General features: G+C 40.1%; 1 protein-coding gene across 1 annotated transcript in view; it reads left to right on the top strand.

Annotated features, from left to right (window-relative positions):
- The window catches only part of clocka (clock circadian regulator a), a 134748-nt gene extending 120064 nt beyond the window's left edge, over positions 1–14684 (top strand). The window contains exons 19-22 of the mRNA XM_059988635.1: positions 7511–7700; positions 8725–8968; positions 13528–14297; positions 14383–14684. Coding sequence (XP_059844618.1) covers positions 7511–7588 — 78 coding nt within the window. The 3' untranslated portion in view covers positions 7589–7700; positions 8725–8968; positions 13528–14297; positions 14383–14684. The remainder of the gene's footprint in view (positions 1–7510; positions 7701–8724; positions 8969–13527; positions 14298–14382) is intronic.
- Positions 14685–16290: the final 1606 nt, after the last annotated feature.

The following is a 16290-nucleotide window of genomic DNA, read 5'->3' as shown; positions in this document are numbered from 1 at the left end:
CTAACTCTCAAATCATGTCCTCTAGTTTGAATCTCCAACTCTCAAATCATGTCCTCTAGTTTGAATCTCATTTGAATTAATGGTTTGAGCTTCCTAAGCACTTGGTAAAGTTCATTGTGAGAAACTTCAGTGGTTCATGGTGCAGAGAATATTATTGACCAAGATTTGAATTCCATGGGTTTACAATAAGTAAAGGTATCTAATTTGTAGAATTTCTCAGGTGGTATGACCCATGAATTTTTTTTTTTTTTTTTTAATAATTTTTTATTGCATTGAGTTGGGTTTCAACTGTTCTGAAATGTCTTTATTTCCATGCCTACTAAAGGCTCAGTAGTTTAGATTGTAACCCATACAGAACACACAAAATTCTGGAGGAACTCAGCAAGTCAGACAGCATCTATGGAAAAGAATAAACAGTCAACATTTTGGGCTGAGACACTTAAGTCCTGAAGGTTCTTGGTCTGAAACGTCAATATTTTATTCTTTCCATAGATGCTGTGTGACCTGCTGAGTTGCCCCAGCAGTTTTAGTGTGTTGCTTTGGATTTCCAGCATCTGCAGACTTTCTTGTGTTAGAGTTGTAACCTACAGTATGTGGATAATAGCATTAAATTACATTGAGACAAATATTTCAGTAAAAATGAAAGAATTTTCAACTGGAATGAAAAGTAAGAACAGAATACCTTCTGAAGGGTGAAAAACTAGATAAAGCAGAGGCTTCCAAGAGATTTGGAAATTTATTTACATAAAATATGAGTTAACTAAGGAGAGATACTTTGTGTTCTAGTAGCCTTTCTGATTACACTAAGCTTTGTGTGTAGACTGCAATACAAAGGGGTAAAATATAAGCTGAACTTTCAAAGTCAGTCAGTGTCTCAGGAAGAAAGAAACAGTTAATGTTTCAACTTGATTCTAAAGTGTTTTTGATCTGGTATGTTAACAGCAACTCCATGTTTTTTTTTACTTTATTCAGTTATTGTAGAATTTAAATCTCAAGTTTACAGATGACCTGGTGAATCTTTGAGCAATTCTTTGCACCAAACACATATAGCATTTTGACAATAGAGGATGTGTACCAGAGCAATAGCTAGTATCCAGCGTAGGAAATGCAAAATAAAAGATGCAGATGCTGGAATCTGGAGCAAAAAAAAACTGCTGGAGGAACTCAGCATCCATGGAGGCAAAGGGATGGTTGACATTTTGGGTCAAGACCCTGCATCAGGACTGAGTATAGGGGAAAGATAACAGTTTGAGGTGTAGAATCAGATGATATGTGGGAAGGGAAAGGGGAGCTCAGAGACAACAGGCTAGTGGATGATGAGTAGAAACAAATAGGAAACAGAAAATACAGATGGAGTGAGGTGGGGAAGAACAGGGGTATGTTAGAAATGGAATCTAGAAGGTGATGTTAAACTAGACAAAGGAGGGATAAGGACAGAAATATCTAGTTGGGGCGGTGCAGGAAGGATAGGGGAAGGAAGAGAAACCCAAGTGGACCAGTGTGTGGGTAATGGGCAGATGGAACTGAGAAGAGGTGGTAATAATTCTAGTTAATGTAGGGGTGGGTGGTGGAGGGATGAAAATGTGAATAGAAACACCATGGGAATGGGTTACCTGAACATGAACAGGGAATTTGTTTTCTGGGATTTTAAAGCACTGGTGTGATTTGCTTGTATCTATCAAAGCCAACTCGAGGAGTAGAAAGAAACTCTAATTGTTTGAAATTGGAGGCAGACTTTTTAGAGATAAAGTTCAGAAATACTTGTACATCCAAAGGATAATGTAAATTTAGAACATGTCTTGTATAATCAGTCAGTTGTTAATTTTAAATCTTCATTAGTAATCTACAGTGTTAAGGTTTATTTGCACCTAGCAAAATGCATTTTGGTCATGTATCAGCCACAACACATTGGTCAGATCAGACCACAGACAAAAGATAATTACCCCTATTTCTGTGTGATTTTTTGATGTAGTTACCAAATTTATATTTTTAATTATTTAAAAATAAAGTACTGCAGCTTTCCCTCATTATTCCTCATTATCCCTCATTATTTTGCTATCATTAATTTCCCAATCAAAACTTTGCAATCATGGTTATCTCAAGGATTGCCTTCTATTTTTTTCTGCAAGTATATTCTCATATTCTAACTGCCATTCCTCTTCAACACCTTGATTACTTCATTGCCTACTACTGTGCTAGTCACTTTCACCTTCTGTCTGGTTTCCATCTAGCACATATAACCAAATATTACTAGAGTAAAACTCATTCATGGTATCTTTTGATATTGTGTAGTACATTGTCCATTCTTTTCTCCATAACAGAACCATTTCAAAATTCCTTTTGTAGATCCAACTCATCTCTAGCAATAATATCTCCTCCAATCTAACAATAATCTCTGGTGAGGACTATTTGAATCCACCACCATTGTTCATATGAATGCTCTTTTTGTTAATATATTAATGTTGTCTGTGGATATATTGACATCTCCTATAGGTATTTGAACAACAATAGCCTTTCTACTTTATAGGTTATTGATCTGAACACTGTACTGTAATTAACTATGACCCATTTATCTTTAGACATAATTTTCTGTTTCCTGCTTCTGAGGTATTTTGCTTTCAGACAGCTTTTCTCTTATGTCATCCTCAGTTCAACAGTCACTATTACGTTTTCAGATCACTGATCATAATAAATTTAATCTTTCTTGAATAAGCATAGGAAATGTAATACCATCTTGAATTTTTAAAAAATCTCTAAATTTTTGCAATTCAAGTTCTCATGTTGTTGTTTAGGCTTAACAAGATGTGTGATATGCACTAAGTTTAATGATTAATATCCTATCACTTGCTAGGAGAACATCTTCCATATATGGACCTACTCCAGTGCAAGCCCACTGAAACTTTGAATCCAAGCAATTTTATTGGCTATGCATTTATTAAATTCTTTATCTAATCCACTATAGGCAGTTACTTCCATGTGAATCCCTTGACCTTGGCCCTTAATTGCTTCAAATTCAAAGCACATTGCCCTTGTTTACAAATCGTACTCTGTTCTGTGACTGACTGCAAACCTGTAACTGGTTTAATCAGCAGTTCTGACTGGTTACCTTTGCATTGTTTTTTGCATCATCGATAGCAGAACACTTAGCACCCTTGGCCTTGTTTTTGGCGCTCACTTCTTGTTTATCTACCTCATCACCTTTGAAAAAATTTGCCTGAAGAGATTGTGGTGTCTGGCTCATTTTAATTTCCTTTCATGTATTAATTTTTCCATGCTACAAGACCAGATTGGCTATCCTCATAAATTTTATTGAGATTCCTTGAATTGCATAAATTCTAGGCTCAGATTCAGATTCACTGCTATCACATGTACATCAAAACATACAGTGAAATGTTGTTTGCATTACCATTACAACATAAGAATTTGCTGGGGGCAGGCTGCAAGTGTCATCACGCATTCTGCCACCAACATACAGCATGGCCATAATGTTCTGCAGAACGGCAACAAAACAAGCCCCTTTCCTTCACCCACTCACACACACAGACATTCCTCCAATCACAGGACAACAGCCTCCAACTTCCGGTGGAGTCACAGGGCCACAAAGCTTTATCCATCAGGCTTGGACGTCTGATCAACCACAGGAGTCACCTTTGACAGGACCTAGAGCTCTAGACTCGGCAAAATAGGGACCCGAGCTTAAGGCCTCAACCTCCAAACTCGCAACTTGCATTCTTAGGGGATTACTGCTCCTCATACTTCCTGCCCACATGGACCTCTGATCCCATAGGGATTCATTGACCTGAAGCGCTGGGGTGGGGAGGACACCTGCCCTCATCCTCTTTCATCTGCGGTAATTGCTGTCTCTACATGCATCCACAGATGTCCTTCATTCACATCGTCACTGGCCTTCGATGTGGAACAGAGGCCTGGACTCCACACATCCATGTCCCTAAACCCCATCCTGACCCTTAACTCCCTTCTCTGTCCCCAGAACCATTCCAACAAATGTCTAACACAAGCAAGTCTAAGCCATGACCTCGAGCTTGGCACCATCTTAACTGAACGATTAAGATCATAGCTGCAAGCAGGGAAAAAAAAATTAAAGGCATTAAGGAAAATTACAATTTTGTTTTCTTTGAAAGCTTTCATTTTTGTCAAAAATCATGGAAATTGATCTTGACCGTATGTGTGATGCACCTCCTACCCTCAATCCTATTCACCGAAACTCCTGACCTGATGCTTATATTAGCAGATTTCTTAAAAGACCACTCTCAAGACCAAGGTAACATATCGGAACGATTGGCAAAATAAGCAAATGCTTTGAGAGGCTGGTCAAGAACTACATCTGCAGCATACTACCACCCAAACTGGACCCCCTACAATTCATCTACTGACTCAACCGATCGACAGATGACTCAATAGCCACTGCTCTACACCCCGTCTTTACACACCTGGAGAAGAAGGGTACTTATGTGAGAATGCTGTTCTTGGACTACAGTTCAGCACTCAACACCATAATTCCCTCCAGACTCGGCAAGGAACTCAGAGAACTCAGCCTTCACCCTGTCTTGTGTAGCTGGATCCTGGACTTGCCGTCAGATCGCTGGCAGGTGGTAAGAGTGGGCTCCCTCACCTCTGCCTCTTGGACCCTCAATACAGGTGTCCCTCAGGCTATGTGCTAAGCCTCTCCTTTACTCTCTGTATACCCATGACTGTGTCACTACCCACAGTTCCAATCTGCTAATTAAATTTGCCACACTGATTGGCCTAATCTCAAATAATAATGAGGCAGCCTACAGAGAAGTCATCACCCAGTGGTGTTAAGAGAACAACCTCTCCCTCAATGTTGCAAAAACAAAGGAGCTGGTTACGGATACAAAGGAGACAGGCTAACTTCTATTGGCATTAATGGATCTGGGGTTGAGAGGGTCAACAGCTTTAAGTTCCTTGGCATAAACATCACCAAGGATCCCAAGTGGTCTATGCATACTGGTTGTGTGGTGAAAAAGACACAATAGCGCCACTTTCACCTTGGCTAGCTGAAGAAATTTGGTATGGCCCTCCAAATCCCAAGAACTTTCTATAGGGGAACAATTGAGAGCATCCTGACTGGCTGCATCACTGCCTGGTATAGGAACTGTACTTCCCTCAATCGCAGGTCTCTGCACATCTGTAGATGTGAATTTCCCACTCTGCAGGGCATTTACAAAGACAGGTGTGTAAAAAGGGTCTGAAGGATCATTGGGGACCAGAATCACCCCAACCACAAACTGTTCCAGCTGCTACCATCTGGGAAACAGTACCGCAACATAAAAGCCAGAAACAACAGGCTCCGGGGACAGCTTCTTTTACCAGGTCATCAAACTGCTTTAATTCATGCTGAAGCAACTGTATTTCTGTGTTATATTGACTACCCTGTTGTACCTAATATTTATTATAAATGACTATAAATTGCACATCACATATTTAGATGGAGATATAACAAAAATGTTGACTCATGTATATGAAAGATGTAAATAATAGTCAATTCAATTCAAATTCTATACATTTCAATATCCTTCAGAACTACTAATATTACCAATCTTGATTTTAAAGAAAACACCCTTTAATCCTTTGATCTTTGCAAACCACTGTGTTGTCTCCAACCTGCCTTCTCTGAAGTTCTCAAATTGTCTGTGTGTGGGGGAAGGGGTGGACTGGTGGGAGGGAGGAATGGGGCTTATTGTTCTGTTGAATGTTGTGGACATGCTATATTATTGCCAGAATAGGAGGTGACACTCAGAGGCTGCCCCTAGCCCATACTTAGATTGTGTTGGCTGTTAATGCAAATGACACACTTCACAGTGTGTTTCATTTTATATGTGATAAATAAATGGATCTGGATCTGGATCTGAATCTAGAAAATAATTCCAAACTCTCAGATCAGACAAAAATTTTTGCCTCATCTATCTTATTTTGAAATGATGATCCTTAATTCTGGATTCAGTCACGAGAAAATATCATCTCCATGTTCACTTTGATAAGGCTCTTCACAATATGCTGCTTCAGCATTTCTCATTATTTTTCTAAATTTGAGCATATTAAGGGCCATTCTCCCCTTAAGATTACTGGCCATTTTGAGGTATCAGTCTAATAAACATCTGACCTGCTTCCAACATGTTAAAATCTTTCCTTTAAAGAGGTCAGTAGAGTAATGAAACACAGAAACAAACCTTTTGCTTCAGCTTGTCTATACCAACCAAGACACCCTTCCAAGCTAGTCCCATTTGCCAATGTTTGGGCTCAATCCCTTCAAACCATGTATCTGTCCAAATGTGTTTTAAATATTATGCCTCACTTTCAATACACATTCCATACATGCATCACCCCTCTGCATGAAGAAAATATCACCAATAATATTTCCCCCATCACCTCAAACCAGTGCCTCTAGTTTATGGTTCCCATTCCCAAGGAAAAAGACTGATCATTTACCCTATCTATGCCCCTCATGTTTATATACATCTTTATAAGGTTGCCGCTCATCTCCTATGCTGCAAGGAATAAAGTTCTCTACTGCCCTGTAGCTCATGCTCTTGAGTCCTGATAACTTTCTTAAAAATCTTCTAACTTTCCATCTTAATAACATCTTTCCTCTAAAGATAGGAATGAAAATTATACACGCTCTCAGTCCAGATGTGTGATGGAGTGTATATTGACTGGTTGCATCATAGCCTGGTATGGAAACTCCAATATCCTTGAATGGAAAATCCTGCAAAAAAGTAGTGGCACGGCCCAGTCTATCAGGGATAAAATCCTCCCCACCACTGAGTACATCAACATGAAATGCTATTGCAGAATAACATGGACAAGAAAGTTAATACAATTATGTAACCAAGACAGTTAGCAAAACCACCCCCTTACCCACACCATCTACTGCATCATGTCACAGCACTGTAAACACTTTAAACCACTTGTAATGAATACATGGTGGTATTTGTGTTTAAGCACATTTAATTCCATATCTGTGTTTCTAACTTTATTTTTTTGTAATTCTTCATTCTGTAGAATTGTTACATGATTTTCATTGCACTGACATACCACAGCAATTTTCTAATACATGTAAATGTATATGATGATTAAATCTGATCCATGATAAACATGATAAGCCAGTTACCCATTTTATTTTGAGCCTCATATCCTAAGCTTTACATATTTTCCCACCTCATCTCATTGCTCCTAAGCCTGTCACATGACTTAACCTTGTCTTTTGCCTCCCAATCTGTCTTTTCCTTGTCTCTCTCTCACTTTAAAAGGCTATTAAAAGTTTAGATTTTCACCATAAATTTGACAAATTCTTGTCCTTTGACTTTGATAAAGCATCATGGGAAATTAAATCTATAATAAGGGTTATAGAAAAGAACGGTAATGATCTGTGTGAGATAATTGGATGTCAATTTTGAATACTTTTTCAAAATAGAGTAACTACCAAGTTTACGTGTTTGTTCATACAGGACATTTTACATTTTTACAGGTTCAGCCAAATTTGCAAGCCAACTTCAGCCAGCAGATCTGTTTCCAGTCAGGATACCCAGACATCCTCTCTCTCTAACACTGATGATTTCCCAGCCGGCAGCAGATGCGGGGCAGCTTTCATTTACTTTATCCCAAAATTCCACACAAAGTGCTGCAGTTACTACTTTTACTTGGGACAGGCAGCTGTGGTAAGCATTACATTCACCTCTCTGTTCTTTGTAAAGGGATTGTTCTGAAACATGTTTCACTAATTTGTAAAATATTTAACCTCTCAGAATCTTTTAAAAATGTTAGTACAATATTTTTTTGTTGTTGAGTGAACTTTTTGTAGTGAGTGGAAAGAATAGCTGATAGAAAAAATATCCATTTTTGGATACTACCTTATATTTGGAGTCAATGGAACAACAATGTTAGGGCAATTATCTAATATGAATTAAAATGTTCGTTAAGGTATGGAAAAGTAATTTTGAAGTCACATGACTTGTTCATAGAATATTGCATAGTTGAGAGGAAAAGGTGTGATGAAGAAGTGATAAGAGTGAGAACAAGATCATGCACATCTCTGTGCACCCAGTATGTATACAATGTCACCATGAACCTGTCAACAGGTGAGCCTGGTCTCCAATCAACTTGGAACAAACTGCCATTAAATCAAGACTTTGCTCTGTCAAGTCCATGTGGTATTTGTTGGGCAGTGGGCACAACCATTAAAAGAATTGCAAACTGGATTTGAAGTGGGTACCATAAGGGTTCAATATAGTGCTGGGTATAATGAAAGGATAGCATGGTACTATATAGGGTGCAGTGATCTTTTATTAACATTGTTCTGAGAGTGGAGACATTTAGATTATAATAAAGATGAGCTAAAATAAAACTGAGATAGCTGAGATTTGGTGTAATGGAAATGTACAAAATGACTATTGTCTAAGGTTGCCCTACCAAGGAAAACAGGCTCATAACTTATGGGACATGTATTTTAGAGTGATGGTGGTCTATGTCTGAAAGCTTGAAAGCTTCTGCAACCTCTATTGCAAAAAGAAAGTAGTTGAATAAGAGCCTATAGTTATAGTTGGAAAGTATCATTTGTTGTGAAATGCTACATTTTCCATCCAGAGTGGACTAAGTGGTTTCCTTTTCTGCTGTAAATTTATTTGAAAATATACCTTCACACATAGCAGTAAGTATTTAATGCCATTTTTTCTCTCTCGCTAGCTTCTCTCAAGGCCAACAGCTCATTACAAAGTTGGTAACCGCTCCAGTGAGTTGCAGTGCTGTTATGGTTCCAACAACTATGATAATGGGTCAGGTCATGACAGCTTACCCCACTTTTGCCACTCAGCAACAATCCCAAACATTGTCATCAACACAGGGCCAGTAAGAGCAACACCAGAAGCAGACAACCATAGATCAGCCATAGTTTCAGACACTGACTCAACACTCTCCACAGTGGATACAGGTATGAAAAACTGAAGATCATGTTTCTTAAAGAATAGAACCTCCTGCCCCCCCAATAGATAAATACAAAATAAAGTATAATTCTTAAATAAGAATACAAATAAACTTGCAAGAAACTCATCTGCTTAGTGAGAAAAGTTTTGAAGACTATCTCTAGCACAGCCCAATACTGCCAGATTTAAAAGTTGTTACAATAACATTTGAATGAATAAAGCCTTTCTCTGACACATCACTTTTGACAACGAAATAGCTTAATTGTTTCTTGAACTACAACTTCCAAGTTTTAAAGGCCAGGGATAATTTTTTTTGTACATTTGTAACAAGTCAGGAGCCCACTGGAGAACAGATGCTCACCCATTTGAACTGGAGGCAGGATATGTTTTGTAACATCAAAACATGAAACTAATTCAAAGGAAGACATGGGAGTCCAAAATGTGAATCTGACTCCATGTTTACTTTAAGCGAGGTGCGCACATATCAAGAGGTAGCATGATGACGTATGCAATTCACGGATTTTTTATGTATAACCCATAATGAGTTATTTAAAGAAAAAATGTTTACTCAAACAATATATTTACAATATTACTGAAATATTAAATACACAACACTCCTCCCTGCTTAGCTATAAACTCCAACTCATTAGAAAATAGGTCTTAATTATATACACAGTATATTATATACAGACATTACAACATAGTAAATTTTTAATTTATTCCATTCAAGCCTTAAGATTTAGTCACTGTAGAGAGGATTACTTACTCTTGTGAGATAATGCCTTTCCTGATGAGGGGGATTACTCGGCTTGGCAGACGAAACTTCTGGCTGTGAAACAATCTCAGGTTCTGGGGCCTCCTCCTCAGTGTTTGTAGGATTTGACTCTGGGACTGCAGGAAAACTGACTTTGCTCTCCTCAACTGGTTTAGGTGTTACCTTCAACTGAAATCAGATGCAATATCCACTCTGTAGGAGAGAGATCGAGTTTTGTCTTTAATCTTTCTGAATACCCACTTTTGATCACTTCTGCAATTCTTCGCCAGGCCTGTTTGTCTAGGAATAAAACGTTGTTTGAGGTGCCTTCAATTTGTCTCAGCTGTTTCTTTTGCATATTGTTTCTGAAATTGGGTTTGAAGAGATTCAAGCATGAATGTAAGGGACAACCTAAGAACAGCAAAGCTGCTGAGTTGTTGGTTGTGGAGTGTGCTGCATTGTGATATGCAAAGAGGAAATTGGAGAGCTTCTGATTCAGTGTCAATGTAGTGTATTCTGCTGACATTGATTGCAGTGGGTTCTTTAGATTCTGGACAAATCTTTCCTCCAAGCCATTTGTAGCTGGGTGATATGGTGCTGATGTAATATGTCGTATTCCATCTTAAGATTGGAAGAGCTCAGAGAGTAGAGAGCACCCCTGTGGCCATCCCCCTCAGTAATCATTATCTCATTTGGATGCGGTTGGGGGAGGGGGGGGAGTGACCTGATAATGGAGATAGGGTCTCTGGCACTGAACCTGGTTCCATGGTGCAGAAGGGAGAGAAGAAGATGAAGGATGCGGTAGTCATAGGGGATTCCATAATAAGAGGAACAGACAGGAGGTTCTGTCAGCCTGATAGATACCCACATGGGATGTTGCCTCCCAAGTACCAGGGTACGGTTGGTGTCTCGGATTGGGTGCAGAGTATTCTGAAGGGAGAGGGTGAACAGCCAGAAGTCTTGGTACATATTGGTAACAATGACACAGGTAGAAAAAAGGAGGAGGTCCTGTAAAGAGAATTCATGGAGTTGGGTAGGAAGCTGAATATCAGGACCTCCAGGGTAGTAATCTCAGGATGGCTGCCTGTGCCACATGCTAATGAGTGCAAGAATAGCATGATCAGGCATATTAATGCATGGCTGAGAGACTTGTGCAGAGGGCAGGGCATTGGGTTTCTGGATTATTGGGGCCTTTTCTGGGGGAAGATACAACCTGTACATGAAGGATGGGTTACACCTGAACCCAAAGGGGTCCAATATCCTAGCATACAGGTTTAACAGAGATGTTAGGGAGGGTTTAAACTAATTTGGCAGGGGGATGGGAACCAGAGTGATAGGGCTGAGGAAGGGGAAAACAAATAAATCAACGATAGCATGCAACAGGGATGATAGAAAGAACAGGCAGGAGGTGAGGCATAATCACAGCCTGTGGGATGATTTGCAATGGAAAGCAATAAATACTGGACTGAAAATGTTATATTTGAATGCATGTGGCAGAAGAAATTAAATGGACGATCTTGAAATTCAGCTACAGATTGGCAAGTATGACATTGTGGCCATCTCTGAAACTTGGCTAAAGAATGGCTGCCACTAGGGGCTGAATGTCAAAGGATATACAGTGTATCAGAAAGATAGGTCAGTAGGCAGAGGGAGTGATGTGGCCCTGTGTATAAGAAATAATATTAAATCATTAGAAAGGGATGATGTAGGATCGGAAGTTGTAGGCTCTTATGGGTTGAGTTAAGAAATGGCAAGGGTAAAAGAACCCTAATAGCAGTTGCATACAGGCCTCCAAACAGCAGCCAGGATGTAGATTACAAATTACAGCAGGAGATAGAAAAGGTGTGTCAGAAGGGCAGTGTTATGATAATCATTGGGGATTTTAACATAAAAGTGGTTTGGGGAAAACCAGGCCAGTACTGGACCTCAAGAAAGAAAATTTGTAGAATGTCTAAGGGATGGCTTTTTTTTAGAACAACCTGTTGAACCCACTAGGAGATCAGCTGTACTGGATTGGGTGATAAAAGAGCTTAAGGTTAAAGAGGCCTTAGGGAACAGTGATCACAATATGATCGAGTTCACTTTGAAATTTGGGAAAGAAAAACTAAATTCTAATGTGTCGTTATTTCAGTGGAATAAAGGAAATTACAATGGCATGTGAGAACTGGTCAAAGTTGAAAGGGACATGAGCAGGAAGGACAGCAGAGCAGCAGTGGCTGGAGTTTCTGCAAAAAATGAGGGAATTGCAAGAGATATATATTCCAAATAAGAAGAAATTTTTGAATGGAAGAAGGACACTACTGTGGCTGACAACTGAAGTCAGCCAAAGTAAAAAGCAAAAGAGAGGGCATACAAGGAAGCTAAAGCAAGTGGGAAGAAAGAAGGAAACTAAGAAGGCTATTAGGAAGAAAAATGAATTATGAAAGGAAGCTGGCAATAAATATCAAAGAAGATACTAAAAGCTTTTTTAAGTATATAACGGGGAAAAGAGAGTTGAGGATAGATATTAGACCAATTGAAAATGATGCTGGAGGTATTGTAATGAGAGATGCAGAGATGGCAGAGGAATTGAATGCGTATTTTGCAACAGTCTTCACAATGGAAGACATTTGCAATATACCAGACATTCAAGAGTGTCAGGGAAGTAAAATATATGCAGTGAAAATTATGACTGAGAAGGTGCTCAGAAAGCTTAATGGTCCGAAGGTGGATTAATCTCCTGGACCCGATGGAATGCATCCTCGGGTTCTGAAGAAACTAGCTGGAGAGATTGTGGAGGCATTAACAATGATCTTTAAAGAATCAACAGATTCTGGCATTGTACCTGATGACTGGAAAATTGAAAATGTTACTCCACTATTTAAGAAGGGTGGGAGACAGCAGAAAGGAAACTGTAGACCTGTTAGCCTGACATCAGTGGTTGGGAAGTTGTTGGAATCAAATGTTGGGGATGAGATTACAGAGTACCTGGAGGCACATGACAAGATAGGCCAAAGCCAGTATGGTTTCCTGAAAGGAAAATCCTGCCTAACTAACCTACTCTAATTTTCTGAGGAAATTACAAGCAGGGTAGACAAAGGAGAGGCAGTAGATATGGTGTACTTGGATTTTCAGAAGGCCTTTGACAAAGTGCTGCACATGAGGCTGCTTAGCAAGATAAGAGCCCATGGAATTACAGGGGAGTTACTAGCATGGGTGGAGCATTGGCTGACTGGCAGAAAACAGAGAGTGGGAATAAAAGGATTGCATTCTGGCTGGCCGCCGGTTACCAGTGGAGTTCCACAGGGGTCGGTGTTGGGACCACTGCCTTTTACAATGTATGCCAATGATTTGGACTGTGGGATTAATGGATTTGTAGCTAAATTTGCCAATGATACAAAAATAGGTGGTGGAGTGGGTAGTGTTGAGGAAATAGAGAGCCTGTACAGAGACTTAGATAGTTTAGGGCGGGGGTCGGCAACCTGCGGCTCCCGAGCCATTTGTGGCTCTTTCACCTCTGTGCTGCGGCTCCCTGTGGCTTTGGGAAATAATTGGTCAGTATTTAATTAAAATGTATTTTATGTTAGTTTGTTAGCTTTTGAAATGTAATTCTAAATTTGAAGATTATGGTGATCTTGTACAATCTAAGTGTGGCGACACATTTCCTGGCACATCCGAAATGGCTCACAATTAGCCAGCATTCCGGCTAAGGGAGATAGCCTACGGGGGTTTGTGAGTACGCGTCTTTTGCAGCATCTGCGTCCATGGGGGCTGGGTTGAGGGAGGCTTAAAAGCAAGGCTGTTTAGTTCGAATAAAGCTATCTTTGACTGCAGTTTACTGACACCGCTACAACGTGTTTTTATCGCTGGCTGTCCAGACGGAAGGTGCTGAAACGCTTTGTCGCGTGTCTGGAAGAAGTGAAAACTTTCCTGGGCAGCAAAGGGCTCACCTTTCCTGAGCTGGAACAGCCAGAGTGGCTGGAAAAGCTACACTTCATGGTAGACATGACAGCGCACCTGAACACGCTGAACACAGCTCTTCAGGGGTAAGGACGTACAGCCCTGCACACGTTGGAGGATGTTTTGGCATTCGAGCGCAAGTTGACAGTGCTTGCCAGAGATTTACAGAAAGGCACTTTGTCTCACTTCCCCAATTTGAGAGAGTTCAAACAAGGTCACGACATGATAATTTCGGAGTATTTACATTCTGCAATCATCGCAATGCAAACATCGTTTGGGAAACGCTTCTGTGAGTTCAGAGAGGGAAAAAAACACATTATCCTTCCCGGTCACTCCCTTAAGCATCGATCCTTCCCTACTGAATACGACTGCATTGGCAGGTGTGAGTCAACCTGATCTTGAGATGGAACTGGCCGACATAGCCGACAAAGACATATGGGTGTCCAAGTTTAGACGCTTGACAGCAGACCTTGAAGATGTTGCCCGTCAGAAGGCCGTTCTTGCTCAGAAACACAAATGGAGTGATATTGAAAACCTCACAGATGACAGCTTGCGATCCTGTGTAAAGATGAAGGTGATGTCATACAGCCCTGATGTGCAGACGCTGTGCGCTGAGGTCCAGGAGCAGATATCCCATTAACCAAGTATGATAAATATTTTAATTGCCTATTATTTTATGTATATTCATATTTTTTCATTGTTCAGTGAAATAGTCCTTTTATTTTTCAGGCTGACAGCTGGCTGATGTTATTTTTGGTTTGCTGCTGGCGGAAAATTTAAGATCGGCGTTTTTCATAAATACAAGAAGGACTCAAATAGACATTGAGTATTTTACTTAAAAGTGACTTTCAACCCAACGTCTTTTTTTCGGAGTTCAAAATGTTTTTGTTGCATGCAGAAATGTAATTTCGTTTTCTCTGCAGGAGTTCATCAATTTCATAAATGCAACACATTATAGTTTGTTTATACATAGCATAAAGGCAAAAAAAACGTTGTATGCAGTGTTATTTCATTTTAAATGTCAAACGGGTTTTGCGGCTCCCAGTGTTTTCTTTTCTGTGGGAAACGGGTCCAAGTGGCTCTTTCAGTGGTAAAGGTTGCTGACCCCTGGTTAGGGGAATGGGCAAAGAAGGGGCAAATGAAATACTGTACAATGTTGGAAAGTGTATGGTCATGCACTTTGGTGGAAGAAATAAATGGACAGAGTATTAGTTAGATGGAGAAAGAATTCAAAATGGACTTGGGAATCCTTGTGAAGGATACCCTAAAGGTTAACCTCCAGGTTGAGTCAGTGGTGAGGGCGGTGATTGCAATGTTGGCATTCCTTTCTAGAGGTATAGAATATAAGAGCAGTGATGTGAATGTTGAGGCTCTATAAGGCACTCATGAGCCCATACTTGGAGTAATGTGTGCAGTTTTGGGCTCCTTATTTTAGAAAGGATATGCTGACATTGGAGAGGGTTCAGAGAAGATTCACGAGAATAAATCTAGGAAAGAAAGGGTTACTGTATGAGGAACGTCTGGCAGCTCTTGGGCTGTATTCCCTGGAGTTCAGGAGGGGGGAGGGGGGTTTCTCATAGAAACATTCCAGATGTTAAAAAGCCTGAACAGATTAGATATGGCATAGGGCAGTCTAGGACAAGAGGGCGCGACTTCAAGAGTGAAGGACATCTATATAGAATAGGGATGCGGAGAAATTACTTTAGTTAGAGAGTGGTAAATTTGTGGAATTTGTTGCCACAAGGGGCTGTGGAGGCCAACTCATTGGGTGCATTTAAGGCAGAGATAGATATGCTCTTGATTAGCAGGGCAACAAAGGGTATGGGGAGAAGCCTGGGGAGTGGGGATGACTGGAAGAGTAGGATCAGCCCACGATTGAATGGTGGAGCAGACTCGATGGTCTGAATGGCCTATTTCTGCTCCTATATCTTATGATCTTATTCCATTCATTTTTACTAATCACTGAAACTGCTCCCCCACAAAATGTGGTCTATTGTGACTAAGTGTTCTGGAACACTAGTCCTTGCAAAGAGGCTTCTCAATACATCAACGGGCTATTGGGAACACATCATTGAAGAAATTACCCAGAAACCTGGCAAATTCAACTTGAATCCTCGGCCAGGGCAATGTATGCCATTCCCAGGGATTGAGAACTGTTGCTCTTGGCATCTTCTGGACCTGTTAGCATGGCAGAGGCTCACTCTACTGATCTATCCCAGGCCGCCAAAGCTTTCATTTTAACTGTTCCTACATGACCACCTTGTAGCTCCTCAAACACTTTAGCTCTCAGCTTAGATTATAAATGCTCAATCCGAAAAAAATGCAAACTCTATCCAGAGCAAGTTCATGTCAGCACTTGTAAAAATGAGGGAACTGTTGTTTCTACTGCACCTTCCAACCATTTTGAATGGCCATGTAGACCTGAGACAGTGGGCGATCTTCTCTGGTTTCCCTTGGTATAATCTGTGGTAATATGGAAACTTTCAATTTGCATTAGGGAGAATACATCACGAGAAATGTCTTTTTTTAGTAATTTTTCCAACTATTTCCTTTTTCAAGGGTAAACAAGACAATCTGTTAGTATTTCTATGATTAGTCATCCTCTTGAATTCAATACTGTATTTTAAATGTTCTCTA

The sequence above is a fragment of the Hypanus sabinus genome, chromosome 14, assembly GCF_030144855.1.
Source record: "Hypanus sabinus isolate sHypSab1 chromosome 14, sHypSab1.hap1, whole genome shotgun sequence".
Classification (NCBI taxonomy): Eukaryota; Metazoa; Chordata; class Chondrichthyes; order Myliobatiformes; family Dasyatidae; genus Hypanus; species Hypanus sabinus.
The sequence above is the reverse complement of the archived record's forward strand: the minus strand, read 5'-3'. Positions and strand labels throughout refer to the sequence as shown.